Source organism: Bufo gargarizans, chromosome 6 (genome assembly GCF_014858855.1).
Source record: "Bufo gargarizans isolate SCDJY-AF-19 chromosome 6, ASM1485885v1, whole genome shotgun sequence".
NCBI lineage: Eukaryota > Metazoa > Chordata > Amphibia > Anura > Bufonidae > Bufo > Bufo gargarizans.
The window spans coordinates 347,644,176-347,660,205 of record NC_058085.1 but is presented as its reverse complement, the minus strand read 5'-3'; the positions used below and the strand labels follow the sequence as shown (position 1 = coordinate 347,660,205).

The 16,030-nt window shown below is 45.1% G+C and overlaps 1 protein-coding gene across 5 annotated transcripts in view; it reads right to left on the bottom strand.

The window, feature by feature from the left end:
• Positions 1 to 16,030, bottom strand: part of LOC122940716 (tetratricopeptide repeat protein 31-like) — a 100,132-nt gene that overhangs the window by 38,337 nt on the left and 45,765 nt on the right. For all 5 annotated transcript variants that reach the window (XM_044297427.1, XM_044297431.1, XM_044297432.1 and 2 more), the window contains exons 3-6: positions 13,972 to 14,055; positions 10,134 to 10,190; positions 7,259 to 7,384; positions 5,370 to 5,415 (exon numbers count right to left, since the gene is read on the bottom strand). In XM_044297427.1, coding sequence (XP_044153362.1) covers positions 5,370 to 5,415; positions 7,259 to 7,384; positions 10,134 to 10,190; positions 13,972 to 14,055 — 313 coding nt within the window. The remainder of the gene's footprint in view (positions 1 to 5,369; positions 5,416 to 7,258; positions 7,385 to 10,133; positions 10,191 to 13,971; positions 14,056 to 16,030) is intronic.

Genomic DNA, 16,030 nt, shown 5'->3' with positions numbered 1-16,030 from the left:
ATGAAAAACACGCTACAGTGTTAGGGGTTTGAGCAGTTCCCCCATATTTGGCACTATATTTCTGTGATTTTGTCCTACAAATCATGGCCCAGATGGACACAGTTACCTTTTCTTGCCAACACTGAACAGCTTCCGAAGCTTACTGGCTGTAAAACTCCTTTTACAACATTACATAATGGTAGACAATTGCGTGTATTGCAATTCCTTAAAGGGGTTCTTCACTTTCATTTAACTGATTATCTATCCTCTGGATAGATCATCAGCTTCTGATCGGCGGGGGTCCGACACCCGCCGATCAGCTGTTTGAGAAGGCAGCGGCGCTCCAGCAGCGCCGCTCCAGCAGCGCCTCGGCCTTCTCACTGTTTACCGCCGGGCCGCCCGCCCACTGACGTCACGACTTGTATCAACTAGAGTGGGCGCGGCTAAGCTCCATTCAAGTGAACAGAGCTTAGCCGCGCCCACTCTAGTTCATACAAGTCGTGACGTCAGTGGGCGGGCGGCCCGGCAGTAAACAGTGAGAAGGCCGAGGCGCTGCTGGAGCGCCGCTGCCTTCTCAAACAGCTGATCGGCGGGTGTCGGACCCCCGCCGATCAGAAGCTGATGATCTATCCAGAGGATAGATCATCAGTTAAATGAAAGTGAAGAACCCCTTTAATATAGAAATACTTTATTATAATTCTTAAAGGGGTTATCAGAGTTTTAAAAAAAATAATAAAAAATAAAAACAATTAGCATTGAAAGCATTAAAATATTAAGAAATATTTTACTCGCTGTCCGATCCTTCCTATTGATGTTTTTGGTTGCAGTGATGATGCGTGTGCATATACCACAAATCACTGTTGCAGCCAATTACGACCCTCAAGGCTATACAACAAGAGACTGCTGAGGCCGGGGACTGAAAACAAAGCCTGGTCGGGGGCATCGGGGAGGAAGCGTTTAAATAGAGGTTATTGGACCGGTGAGTGTAACTTTCAAGTTATTTTCATAGCTTTCCTGCCTTTTACAAAACAAGTACTGTGTTATTACTTACTCTAAAAAGGAGTTGGTCCATTTAGGGCAGGAATGCTCAACCTGCGGCGCTCCAGCTGTTGCAAAACTACAACTAGTTTTACACAGCTGGAGGGCCGCAGGTTGAGCATCCCTGATCTAGGACATGGATGGCGTATCGCTAGGATATGCCACGAATGTCAGATTCTATCCAGAGAACGGGGCGCCCGTGGTGAAGAAGAGGAAACCACGCATGCGCAGGGTGTTCTGCATTCATCAGTATGGGAGTCCCAAAAGCCAAGAGCACAGCTATTTTTGGAAGTCCCAGTAAACGGAGATCACGCCGCACCTGCAAGGCCACCACCTCTCCATTTTGCTGGGAAAAGCTGAGCCAGTGCTTGGCTATATTCGAAACTCATATAGCGATGAAGGTAGAGTGCAGCAGCTCTCAGTTCACATCAGAAGCACCGTTCTGGAGATAGGAGGTGGGACCTGCGCCTATATGACATTGATGGCATATACTAGCGATATGCCATCATTGTCCCAGATGGGAATACCCCTTTAAATGAACACTCCAGGCAGCAGAGATACATTAGGACGCTAAATGCACCGGTATTCAGGCTCAATCTGAGGCAAAAACTGGTGCACGTACATACCTTGTGCCCGATTTACGGCTCATACGCACGGTCATAGTTTTTCTGTGCAGATCCATTCACTTCAATGGGGCCGCAAAAGTTGCGGACAGCACACAGTGTGCAGTCCGCATCCGCACATTCGTTCTGCTGCCCCGCAAATAATATCAAACATGTCCTATTCTTGTCTGTTTTGCAGACAAGGACAGGACATTTCTACAGAAGTTGAAAAAAATAAATGGTGGCCTGCACTCAGCCGGATGCACAATTTGCGGACAGGGGGCATGGCGTAACAGAAAGAGCATGGCTTAAGATGCACCACACCGCGCCAACGTTTTGGTGCAAAAAATAAATAAAAGTGGTCTAAAATAAGCCAGCAAAGAGGCGACATAGTTAGATAAAAGTGACTAAAGATGCTCTAAATTTATTGCCCACCATGAGGCACTGGGATAACTCGAGCACGCTTCTGAGAGCTGCTTCTAAGATATCCAAATTTAAGATAGCATTCATAAAATGATTAATGTGCCCCATTGCGCCATGCCTGGTGCAGGGTCTGCGGGGGCGGTGCATGACACCAAAGACAGAAGTCCTTCTGCACCCCTTCAGGCAGCAGATATAACGTGCATCACTACTGTCTGGAATGTCCCTTTAATTTCTCTCTACTCCTTAAGTGTTCTTCGATGTATCGCTTGGTGCCTTCATTAATTCAGGCCATTAACGGCCCTGGGATTTAAGGCAATTTGCAAGGTACTGAAGTTAATATGCGGAGCCGGCCCTCATGCTACAGCACAAATCTGCTGACAAATCACTGATCAAAGCAGAGGGCCTGTCATCTTTTTCTGGTTCACGTAGGACGCCTTATGCTTCATATTCGCAATGTAATGTATAATAATCTTGCTGTACCTTACATTGCAGGGCTTTGCAACATGTGGCTCTTTGTGAAACTTTGGCTCCCAGAAGTTTTTTCCCACTGGCAAGTACAAAAGGGAAACTGTCAGTAGTTTCATGTTGCCTGAACCGCAGGCTGCATTAAATACCGCCAAGCTCCCCCGATTACAAAGCACTCCGAAAATAAGCCGAGGCTTATAAAGAAGAGCCAGGAACGGGGAGAAGTGTCCGCTGGGCAGCTCTCTTCTGCCTCCTCCCTGCCTGGCACTGCTTGAATGACTGGAAAAGGCCTGCCTTCTCTAACCATTTCCAAACCGCTGAACGACCTTACACGTCTGAACGTCCTTGCAGCAGTTGCAGATGCACAGAGACTGTGCAGGAGCGGGTTGCCAGTGACTGCCATGCTCCCCTTAGAGAAGGTACAGACAGTTTATTACTGTCCATGCCTTCCCTATCTTGTATAAGCGGGGCTGAATGAGCGACGTATATACACACTGGTATCTGTCGTGTGAACGGCAGGTACCTGCAGGAGCTGCAGCGAGGCTGTACCCACCGTAACTGGAGCTGTCAGCCCTAGTTACAGAGGAAATCGGCAATAAGAAAGAAAGAAAATATGCAGTACTGGTCAAAGGTCTGGACACCTTTTCATCCATGTTTTTTCTTTTCTATATTATAGATTCATATTGAAGACGATGTAAGAGACATGTATGGAATTAAGTATTACACACTAAAGTGTTAAACCAGTCGTCCCCTTTTTGCTTTGGAATTTTAGCAGAGTCAAAATTTGCGAATTTTTGGATCCAACTGCCATGTGTTTGTGGGACACAGAAAAGGTGAAAGGACTGTTTCTACTTATGGTCCCTGCTCTGCAGCTGGCACTGTTGAGGAGTTACTCAAAATTCAAGGCACACTTAAAGGGAGAGTTCACTACTCAGTTTCATTTTCCGTTCTTCTGATCGGTCACGAAAAAAAACTAAGGATCCTGTAAAGAAACAGATCCTGTGCATCAGATATGCCCATTTGGCATCCGTTGTAGTCATTTCCATCTGAGATCCATTATTTTAGATGAAAAAAAAAAAAGGTCCTGCATGCAGTACTCTTTTTTTTTGTTTCCATCTAAAAAACAGACCTTAGACGGAAATAGCTCAAACGGATGCCAAATGTGCTACAGGATCTGTTTTTTGTTTTACAGGATCCTGTACAAAAATGGATCCTGTGCATCAGAAGAACAGAAAATGAAACCGAGATGTGGACTCTCCCTAACCAGGATATCTACCACAGTATTCTGCAGCCACATCCATCCAATCTGGTTTTCTGGTTTGTGTTACAGTGGGATCCATCATTTCTTTTTCAATATGAAAGTGACCCCCCCGGGGCTATGTAAGGGCTCTCTGGCTAAGAAGGCGTGATGAAGTGCTGTGTCAGACGACATGGTCATTAAAACTACCCAATTTTAAACCGATTGAGATGATATGGGACAAGCTGGACCACAGAGTGAAGTAAAAGCAGCCAACAAGTGCTCAGCACCTTTGGGAACGCCTTCAAGACTGATGGAGAAACCATTCCAGGCGACGACCTCATGAAGCAGATTGAGAAAATGCCAAGAGCGTGTAAGCAGTCAAAGCAAAAGGGGGCAAGAGGGAAGACAGTAAAATATACAACATTCTGGTTTGAGAAACACTTTTGTTTACTACTAAATTCCATATGTTTTTTATAGTTTTCATGTCTTCAATATAAAGCCACAACATAGAAAAAATAAAAATAAGAAAAACCATGGAATGAAAAAAGGAGTCCAAACTGTGTAATATGCTAAAATGCCCTCCCAAAGGTTGTGCGTAATCAGCAGTAAATAGATTTTAAAAAAAAATATAAAAATAATGCAGATTCTCGCTCTGCCTCATATGACCGTAAACCACGTACTTTCTATAATCGCAATGACAGTAACTCAATAGGAGTCGAAATAAAAATGACATAAAATAAAGTTTCGGGTATTGCTTAAAAAAAGAAGCTTAGTTATTTTAATAACCAAAAAAAAAGGTCACAGCTTTTAAAGCCACACGTACTAATAATATAAATAGATACATAAAGTGTAAGAATGGGTTCCACTTTATGTATTACATATCAATATGATTGAGACAAATAGTCTCAGGTGAAAGGGGCGGCTTATATTACGGTATATTGAGAACATCTATTCTTAGGACTATGTTGTGCCATTCCTTTATTATTCCTGATAGACGTTATGAATGAATTGTCAGCAGCTTGCAGTAAAAAGGTACGGATGGGTGTTACCAGCTGGGAGCGTGTCCCTGCACAGTCAGACACCAGCAACACTGATAGGACAGAGTCAGACACATCCGCCACTGCCATCACCCAGCAGTACCTTTACTGCAGACTGCTGGACATTTATTTTTAAACTTCTAGCAGGAATAATAAAAGGAATGGCACAACACAGGGTCATGAGAATAGATACTTGGGAATTGTTATTACATGGGGGATGCAAGTAGTTACTAAAACTGAAATGTCAGGAGAGGGTACGGGTCCTCTTTAAGACATACGGACAGGGGCTGACTAGATGGACACTGGTAGATATCAGATCAGGAGAAAACTTTTTAAAAAGAGAAGAAAAAACAAACAAACACGAAGGTCGCTCAGTTCGATCCTACCTTCTCTGGCTATACCTCATTTGCAAATATATACATTACACTTTTTTTTTAATAACATGAAGGAAAACAGTTGCTCCACGTGTTATAAGATACAGTAAAAGGCTTCTGTGTACATGAGCAAAAAAATAAATAAATAAAAATCACAAAATTAAACAGAATAAGATGTGTGGCTCTCCTCCAAAGAACCTATGGTACTTACCAGCAAGGTGCCTGGCCCTCTGGATCAAGAGGTCGGTGCCGTCATCCTGCCACAGAAAAACAAAACAAAAAACATGACTAAGTTATTAGGGTACATTACAGCACGGTGGCTCAGTGGTTAGCACCGGTGCCTCGCAGGGCTGGGTTACTAGGTTTGAATCCGAGTAAGGACAACATCTGCATGGAGTTTGTATGTTCTCCCCGTGTTTGCGTAGGTTTCCACCAGGTGCTGTTTTGTTCCGCCAAATTACAGAATGCACACGGACGTCATTCGTATTTTTTGCGGATCAAATTTTTGCAGACCGCAAAATACATACGGTCGTGTGCATGAGCTCTAATGAAATTGCCAAAATTTCACTATTTTGTTATCTTCACTCAATGACGTTAATAAGGATCGTACAAATGAACCACAATCAGAACCACCAAGAGCTAGCTATGGCACTTATTTTTGGTAAAGCTTAAAAGGGTTTCCCCCTTTAAGACAACTTATCCCCTATCCAAATGATGGGGGATGTGTCTGACTGACGGGGGGGGGTCGATCATGAGATTAGGGGCCTGTGCTAACCTGTAATGCAGCGACGGTCAGGCATGCATGCTGCACTTGTGCTCGGCTATCTCGGGCAGCCCCATATTGCAGAATGGCAGAAAACGGGCCCCTGAGGTCAGACCCAAAGTGTTTTGAAAAAAAAAAAAATATAATAATAATAATAATAATAATAATAATAATAATAATAATAATAATAATCCCCTTTTCACCTAAAAAAAACCTTAAAAAACAAAACAAAAACGGGAATGGTACCCCTATGTCTGTAATGACTTATGTCTGTAATGACCCATATCAATGATCACAGTATTTCTCCAACATGTCACCAGTGAGACTAGTAGATGGCACTTCAGAAAACAGCAACCAAGGACTAGCTCGCCTAAATCCCATAGCTGTGCATGCGCAGTGTGTGCTTTACGTTCACTTCGGGGTTCCGTTCTTACAACAGAAGAAGACCTCAGAGGTGGAACCCGCACCTTTCAGACACTTATGGAATAGCTTAGTGACATGTTATAAATGTCTCACGTGGGAATACCCTTTTAAAAGGGGTTGCCCGATCTGGACAGTGTATGCCATCAACGTCAAATAGGTGCAGGCCCCCCCCTCTGTGACCCACAACTGTGTAAAAAATGGGGTTCCACCATTGCAAAGGGAGGATCCACGCACGAGTGGCTTTCTCCATTCACTGCTATAAGACTAGAAAATAGGCTCGAAAGCGGGCGCTGCTATTTTAGGAAGTCCCCTTCATTAGGCTCGGTGGTGATTATTTTAATGTATGGGTCAATACAGACATGGCAGTGCAAATTTTTTTATCTTTATTTTTGAAAGGTCCTTTTATGTCTGTCAGTGTCCAACAGACTATCAGGCCCAGGGCTGCAAAAGCAAACCATTAGTAGGGTGATGAAGTTAACGAGGGACCCCACCACTTAGAGGCAGCTGACCATAGCTTCTAAGGGGTTTAATTGCCATGGTCAGCGTCAGAGCAGGGTGCCAGCTGTATAATAAAGTGGTCACCCGCCAATGATGGATGGGCACAGCTCTTGAACCTGTGTCATCACTGCACTGCAATAGTATGGCAGCTTACACTAACCAGCTGCTTGCTGTGATCTACTATTACACCTCAGGGCAGTATGCAGAAAGCTCCTTAGCTCCCTCTAGTGGTGTCTACAGGCTGTCAAAATGTTAGCATTCAGAGGGGATTTGGAGATCCGATATGATAGATATACACATTGGGACCAGAATATTCTAAAGAGTGCTATAAGGAACAGCATCAAGAGGACATCATAGTACAACGTTTTCCATGGTGCTGAATGTCCCGGCCTCATCGCTCAGGACTTTAGGCTTACCTCTTGTACCTTCTCCTCATTCTCTTTGTTAGCACTGTGCTTCTTGTCAAGTTTATTCCTGCTCTTTGGTCTTATGTGACTGGCAGCGTTGGCAACAAACGCGCTGTTCACATCCCACTCTGGCTCCTGCCCAAGAAATTTTTTAAAATTAAATACATTTTAGTCCCACTATTCCTTTGTAAAAAAAAATTCTGACATTGGGCAAGAGGGAACCCGTCAAACCAGCTCCCAGGTGTACAACGCCTTGCTGAAGAGCAGGGCCTTGGATGTAGCAATACAGCGACTGAACAGCGCGGTGCATGCGTAATTCTGTAAACAGGCTTGAGTGCAGAATGGCAGAGCTGTGCGGAGTCACTCACCAACAAAGGGGTCATTATAATCACTGACACTGCGCTATTCAGTAACAATAACGTGGAGAGCGCGTCCCAGGAGAAGAAAAAAATGCAGACAAGAGGCTCTGAGGGAGCAAAAAGTGAATTAAAGGTAAGGTCGACCTTTTCAATCAATTTGTTCCATTGCAGCAAAATTGAAAAATAACTTTTCAATAATGTTGATTAGAAAAAAATCTCAACCATTTTGTATTTACTAGAACTATGCATCTCCATGGTAACAGACTACAAACAAACTGTGTAGTCTGATCCTGCAGTCATACTTCCATCTGTCCCCTTCTTTCTATAGGTTTGTATGAATTGGTGGAAAGGAGTATAATTCTCGGGTTCGTTACCATAGAAAAATGCAGGTCTGCAAAGAAGCTGCAGTCACATATCGATAGGAGTCCAAACCTTAACGGAGGGCACTCAGGGATGCCTCTCTTCCTTTCAAGATGCTGTAGGAAAGTCTAAGACACATCCCGTCCCCTCCACTTCCAGGCGCTGGTCCTCCTGGGAGGTAGGGGAGGGGGAAGAGGGGTGTCTTAGACTTTCCTACAGCGCTCTGCCTGGGGAAGTCCGAGACCGTGGCCTCCATCTTAAAAGGAATCAGACGGGGGACCGCAACAGAGGCCCCATAGGCAGAACTAAGTACACAAGCCATGTCATGTATAGTCAAATTTTAGTTTTGGACTGGAGGGTCAATTAATCAAATTAATCAATTTTCTGTGATTTACATAATTATATTTTCATCCGCACAATGCTCCGTTTTTGTGTAGGATGCCTTTGTGGTGCATGTGGACCGCGCCGGCATCCTCCATTGTACGCATTTTTTTGATGGAGATGGTCGTTTTCTGCTGTCCACATGCGGTGGGACTGCTCCCCCAATGAGAAACACGCTACAGTGTTTGGGATTGAGCAGTTCCCCCATATTTGCCACAATATTTCTGTTATTTTGAGGGTCAATTAACACTACTGGCAAGGTTGCTTCACCTGCAACGGTACAAACATTGTTGCAAAAGTGGAAAATTCCTGCAAGTAAATATTAGGGAATTGCTCTACAAGAAACCGCTTATCTGAGAGGTATCGGCAGAATACAGATGCCTTTTACAGCCTGTCTTCTGTGAACAGAGGCGGTTATTGATTACTATTCGTACAGGGGGAACACACCAGTAAGTAGCTCATAATGCGACTCCTTTGTCTGTTATACGGTGCACAGCTTATCCTTACTTGCAAAAGCAATTCCAACTAGTTCCCGCAAGATCTGACACGGATTTGTAATACTGCAGCAATTGTAACAGATGACAAATAAAAGCCGCCTCTGGGTATTGGCCATGAAACATTTTACAGATCAGTCATAATTATACCAATTAGCAAAAACTACACCGGGTCTTTGAAGAGATACTGTATATACTGAGTCATAACATCTAAGGAACAACATGGCAGAACCAGGAAATCCTATCTGTGCAGGGTGAAGGCTACTCGCATATACAGGATTATGGGTGGGATTTCTTAATTGCACACATTTATGGTATAATAGCAGGATATTTATATATAGAATTAAATAAGACTGGTCACCTTTACTGACAATTCTGAAGCATCTATTATGAATCTATGTTGTACCATTCCTCTGTTATTCCTACTAGAAATTCAGGTTACATCCTGTATTATACTCCAGAGCTGCACTCACTATTCTGCTGGTGGAGTCACTGTGTACATACATTACTTATCTTGTACTGATCCCGAGTTACATCTTGTATTATACTCCAGAGCTGCGCTCACTATTCTGCTGGTGGATTACTGTGTACATACATTACATTACTTATCCTGTACTGATCCTGAGTTACATCTTGTATTATACTCCAGAGCTGCACTCACTATTCTGCTGGTGCAGTCACTGTGTACATACATTACATTACTTATCCTGTACTGATCCTGAGTTACATCCTGTATTATACTCCAGAGCTGCACTCACTATTCTGCTGGTGGAGTCAGTGTGTACAAACATTACATTACTTATCCTGTACTGATCCTGAGTTACATCCTGTATTATACTCCAGAGCTGCACTCACTATTCTGCTGGTGGAGTCACTGCGTACATACATTACTTATCCTGTACTGATCCTGAGTTACATCCTGTATTATACTCCAGAGCTGCACTCACTATTCTGCTGGTGCAGTCACTGTGTACATATATTACATTACTTATCCTGTACTGATCCTGAGTTACATCCTGTATTATACTCCAGAGCTGCACTCACTATTCTGCTGGTGCAGTCACTGTGTACATACAATACTTGACTTATCCTGTACATCTCAGAATGCAAATCTCTGTGAAGACCTTGAACAAACAAGGCATGCTGGAAGATTTTAGCTCTGAAGGCTGCAGAATCGTGAATGCAGCTCTGTACTGTAATACAGGCTATAACGCAAACAAGATGTTTTTTGCAGTCTTTTGTCTATACAGGGCTTTTACATAGAACCAACACAACAGGCAGTCAAAATACCTGCTCATTTTCTTCTAGATGTTTTTTCTTCTCAAGCTTTTTCCGTTCCCGCTGCCTCTGTGGAGAGAGTGAAATTTAAAGGGCTTCTGTCACCCCATTAAACCGTTTTTTTTTTTTTTCTTTACTAATAATCCCTACACTGCGATCTCATCATACATAAGCTAATTAATGATTTTCGTTCAGTAGAATTTGTTAAAAATCGATTTTTGAAATATGTAAATTACCTTGCTACCAGCAAGTAGGGCGGCTACTTGCTGGTAGCAGCCGCGTCCTCCGATGGTAATGACGCCCCCTCTGCTTGTTGATTGACAGATCCCGTCCGCTGGCCCTGCCTGTTTTGATTCAATATCTGGCGCCTGCGCCGCGGCCGTACCTCTCTTCAATCTGCGTAGGCGCACTGAGAGGCGGCCACTCGCTCGGCCGCTCCATCCTCAATGCGCCTGCGCCGATGACGTCACATCTACACCCGGCGCAGGCTCATTGAGGATGGAGCGGCCGCCTCTCAGTGCGCCTGCGCAGATTGAAGAGAGGTACGGCCGCGGCGCAGGCGCCAGATATTGAATCAAAACAGGCAGGGCCAGCGGACGGGATCTGTCAATCAACAAGCAGAGGGGGCGTCATTACCATCGGAGGACGCGGCTGCTACCAGCAAGTAGCCGCCCTACTTGCTGGTAGCAAGGTAAGTTACATATTTCAAAAATCGATTTTTAACAAATTCTACTGAACGAAAATCATTAATTAGCTTATGTATGATGAGATCGCAGTGTAGGGATTATTAGTAAAGAAAAAAAAAAAAAAACGGTTTAATGGGGTGACAGAAGCCCTTTAAAGGGATTCTTTACACCTAAAATAACAGATTCAGAGTTTCTTTCAGTCTCTGGAGAACGTAACTTGCAGAATTAGGTGGCTATACCATATGTATGACCCCTTGTAGGAGCAATGGAAGATTTTCCATGGTTAAGGAGGTTATCCCTCTTCAGCAAGTGGCATTTATCATGTAGAGAAAGCTAATACAAGGCACTTACTACATCCCAATACCGATCTCCTACTACAAATTTCTGCAACCCCTTAAACCTGAAAACCATTCCCCTGACCCCTGCTTCCTCTTGCAGGAGCACTATGGAATGCTCGCTCTGTCTGTATCAAACTCTCCTACATTCATGACCTTTTCATCTCTTGAAAAATTTTCTTTCTGGGTCTCACAGAAACATGGCTGACACCCTCTAACATCTCCTCCCCTGCTGCACTCTCATATAGCGGATTTCATTTCACTCACACCCCCGACACGGCTGCAAACATGGTCTTCTCCTATAAGACATCTGCTCTTACAGCCGAAATCTCCACTGCCACCCTCCATTACGCTCACTTCATTTGAAGTACACTCTGTTTGCATCTACTCCCCTCCAACCTCCAAGTAGCTGTCATTTACCGCCCCCAGGCCCAGCCACCATCTTTCTTGACCACTTAAACACCTGGCTCCTACACCTTCTCTCTGCAGACATCCCCACTATCATCATGGGTGACTTCAACATCTCTATTGACACCTGCCACTCAGCCTCCTCTAAACGCCTATCACTCTCTTCCTCCTTCGGCCTATCACAGTGGTCTTCAGCTCCCACCCACAGAGATAGTCACACTCTAGATCTGATCTTTACCTGCCTCTGCTCCTTATCTAACCTTTCCAATTCACCTCTCCCCCCATCTGACCACAACCTACCCACCTTCCCTTTACTGATCTCTTCTGCTGCTCCCCCGGTCCACACACTAACACAACCCCGCAGGAACCTTAAACATCTTGAATTTCACTTGCTTTCTGGCTCTTCTGACACGCTCTACCATTTTCTCCCTCCAGGATGCAGATGCCACCACCCTTTACAACACCACAATAAATACAGTTCTGGACTCTGCTGCCCCCCTCACATACAACAAAACCTGAAAAAAAATCAACATTGGATGTCACTGTATCGGGGATAACCGGATACTGCCGTTCACCATCAGACCCTATTGATTATAATGGTATCTGGTGGGGAACCGGCCAGTTTCTGGCAGTCATACCGGGTTTTGGCCAGCTGCTGCATGCACCAGTTTTTGTCTGGCCAAAACCCAGCTTTCATTCTGAAAAATGCCCAAATCCCATTATAGTCAATGGGGTCCGGCGTTGAATGGCAGTATACAGCTATGCTGGGTGCGGTGAAATCCGGTAGTCTATTCCTTTGACGGAACAGACTACTGAATTAGGTAGCGCAGATGTGACTGTACCCTTAGGGAATTCTGAGTTATTCAGGATTCCTCAGCTCTTGGCCGGAGAACAGTTACAAAGAGTGTCTCCCCCTCTGGAGGACCTGCCCTGTCCTGTAATACAAAGACAATCTATTGATATGAATGGACATTGTGTAATGCTTCATTTCCCCTGCGGTGGCGCTGCATGGAAACTGAACACTTACTACCAGGTTTCCCCACGGATTAGTGTTGATCGCTGGGGATCCCTGCAAAAGAACTCTTCTTTTAAGAGTTAATAGGATAAATCTGACTGGTGAGGTTTGCTTATTGGTTATTGATAAGGATTTTATGATTATTGCCGTTGATGTAACTAAAAAGCATCGATTCTAACAAAGGAAACCTGCTCCATCGCTCAGAATACATATCCTTCATACTTCACATTTTTTCATTGGACATAGTCCAGTGGAAACGCTGGATATTTTCCAAGGTTTTTCCACATTCCTTCCTTTGTTAAAATGTCTGTATAATAGACACATAATCCAGTGAGCACTGAAAGTAGGTCTAGCATTCCTGCCCCTCCCCCGGCCTCAATCACCCCCTTCTTACTGAAGCTCATGTGGGGATATTGCTTAATTATGTTCTCATAGCTGCATTTGTTGTGTTTATATTTAATAATTCAGCCCTTGCTGTAATTAGTAAAAGTAGAGTGGCAGTGTAAAGCATGGGGGATATAGCAGCAGCCTGTAATGATACTGGACTAAATCTGACTTCTATTAAATACCATGAAGCTACAATTGCTGATCACAGATGTCCCCTAATATAGCAGAGTGGGACTATCTAATGTATGCAATTTTAAACACCCCTGCCGATCAGCTGTTTGAGGAAGCCTCGAAACTCCTGTGAGTACCACGGCCTCCCTGCAGGTCACCAAGCACAGCGCCGTACATTGCATAGTGGCTGTGCTTGGTGTTGCAGCTCACCCCTATTCACTTGAATGGGATCGATTTGCGTCTAGGCCATGTGACCGATGTACGGTGATGTCACTGGCCTAAGAAGAAGCCTAAGTGCTCACAAAGCGCGGCAGCCTCTCCAAACTCCTGATCGGCAGGGCTGACGGTACTGGGTCCCCCACTGTTCAATATGGATGACCTGTTCTGAGGATAGGCCATCAATATCAAAGATCCAGATAACCCTGTTAATGGACAGCAGGACAGGCCTACCACCTAATGTGTATGGGGAACCACGGACTCGCTCTTGTCAGCAGATGTCGGTGTGCAGAAGAGCCCGGCATGTTGGTGAGCTCAGACGTGGCGAATTTGCTCTGAATTTGTGGTATGGATTCCGCTTTGCAAATCAGCAGCAGATTACAGCACAATATATTGCAACAGGGGGTTGAAGACGCCATCCACATGCACGGACGCTCACCATGTTGCAGAAAACCTCTCCAGACCATAGGAGTGAAATTGCCAATTCATCCACCGGAAGGTCCTCAGAACACTCAGCACGTAACACATGCAAATTTTGTCGTAGAAATCGCTGTAATTTGCAGTAAAATCCACAGCAGACAACCACGATTGGTAACCCGCCCTAATAGGTCCTGTAGGGTTGGACTACTTACCTTCTTCTTGGCTCTTCTCTTCTCTGCTTTTTGTCTGGACTGACCATCCTCCAACAAGTCATCGTCAGAGTTGATTTCTTCTTCCTTCAAATGTAGGAATAATAAAAACAGTAAATAACACGATCTTCAAGGTCTCCGCGGAGGACAGGGGTGTCCGGTCATTGGAAAAGCTGCAGGTTAAGCACAGTCAGTAGTAGGGGTCCAAAGTGTGAATGGACTGGGCCCCACGTTGTAGGGGTGTAAAAATTGACATAAGGTGGGCCAACAAAAGTACGCAGAGACCAGAAAAATAGACGGGGCAGCAAAACCACAGTGCAGTACAAAATATTGTCCCAGCAGAACCAAATACCACACAGTGCAGCACAAAATACCACCACCCTCTGGATGATGATACAGTTGAATTCAAGAGGGCACCTGCGGCCGCTGGCCAGAAACATAAGTACCTGATGCTCCTTGCATTAATTAATGCTGAGAGCATCGGATCTTTATGCCCCCAGCAGCCGTGAGGAGGGCTCGGGCGCCTGCGGCATTTTGTCTGGTCAAATACCGTACAAGGGATGGAACGGAAGACATCCTGATGCATAGTGAACGGATTGCTTTCCATTCAGAATGCATTAGGACAAAACTGATGCGTTTTTTTTCCAAGTATTGAGACCCTTTACCGGATTTTAATACCGGAAAAGAATAACGCTAGTGTGAAAGTACCCTTAGGCCTCTTTCACACTTGCGTTGTCCGGATCCGGCGTGTACTCCACTTGCCGGAATTACACGCCGGATCCGGAAAAACACAAGTGAACTGAAAGCATTTGAAGACGGATCCGTCTTCAAAATACGTTCAGTGCTACTATGGCACCCAGGACGCTATTAAAGTCCTGGTTGCCATAGTACGAGCGGGGAGCGGTATACTTACAGTCCGTGCGGCTCCCGGGGCGCTCCAGAATGACGTCAGAGCGCCCCATGCGCATGGATGACGTGCCATGCGATCACGTCATCCATGCGCGTGGGGCGCCCTGACGTCACTCTGGAGCGCCCCGGGAGCCGCACGGACGGTAAGTATACTGCTCCCCCACTACACTTTACCATGGCTGCCAGGACTTTAGCGTCCCGGCAGTCATGGTAACCATTCAGAAAAAGCTAAACGTCGGATGCGGCAATGCGCCGAAACGACGTTTAGCTTAAGGCCGGATCCGGATCAATGCCTTTCAATGGGCATTAATTCCGGATCCGGCCTTGCGGCAAGTGTTCAGGATTTTTGGCCGGAGCAAAAAGCGCAGCATGCTGCAGTATTTTCTCTGGCCAAAAAACGTTCCGGTCCTGAACTGAAGACATCCTGATGCATCCTGAACGGATTTCTCTCCATTCAGAATGCATTAGGATAAAACTGATCAGGATTCCTCCGGCATAGAGCCCCGACGACGGAACTCTATGCCGAAACAGAAGAACGCAGGTGTGAAAGAGCCCTTATATAGGCATTGTGCTGAGAACAGGGAGCTACACACATCTAATAAACAAAACAAAACGTGCAACAATGTATCATGACACGTTCCTATTAGGCTGCGTTCACATCAGCGTTCAGCCGTTCCGTTCTCCTGCTCCGTTATAGGAGCAGGAGAACGAAAAGGACAGATTCAGCACATAACTAAGCTCCCTACGGACCTCATAGACTATAATGGGGTCCGTTCGGTTCATAAATCTTCCTCTGAGCGGAAACCTAAGACGAACGTTGTGCATGTAGGCTCCGTTTGGCTCAGTTATGTGCCGAATCCGTTCTTTCCGTTCTCCTGCCCCTATAACGGAGCAGGAGAACGGAAAGGCTGAACGTTGATGTGAACTCAGCCTTACCAGCCGAACCCACTGAAACTCTCAGTACCTATACACTACGGACTGGGTTTACATCACAGGTAGCCGTGGTGGCTTAAAGGGATTGTCCAGTTTTAGGAGGAAACCTGACAACCTCACGGATTAGCCTGCAATAAAGAACTGATCAGTACTTACCCAGCAGATCCACCCGCCCGCCCCAGTTCTCTCTGCTGAGCTCTATTCACCCAGCTGCAGCCGT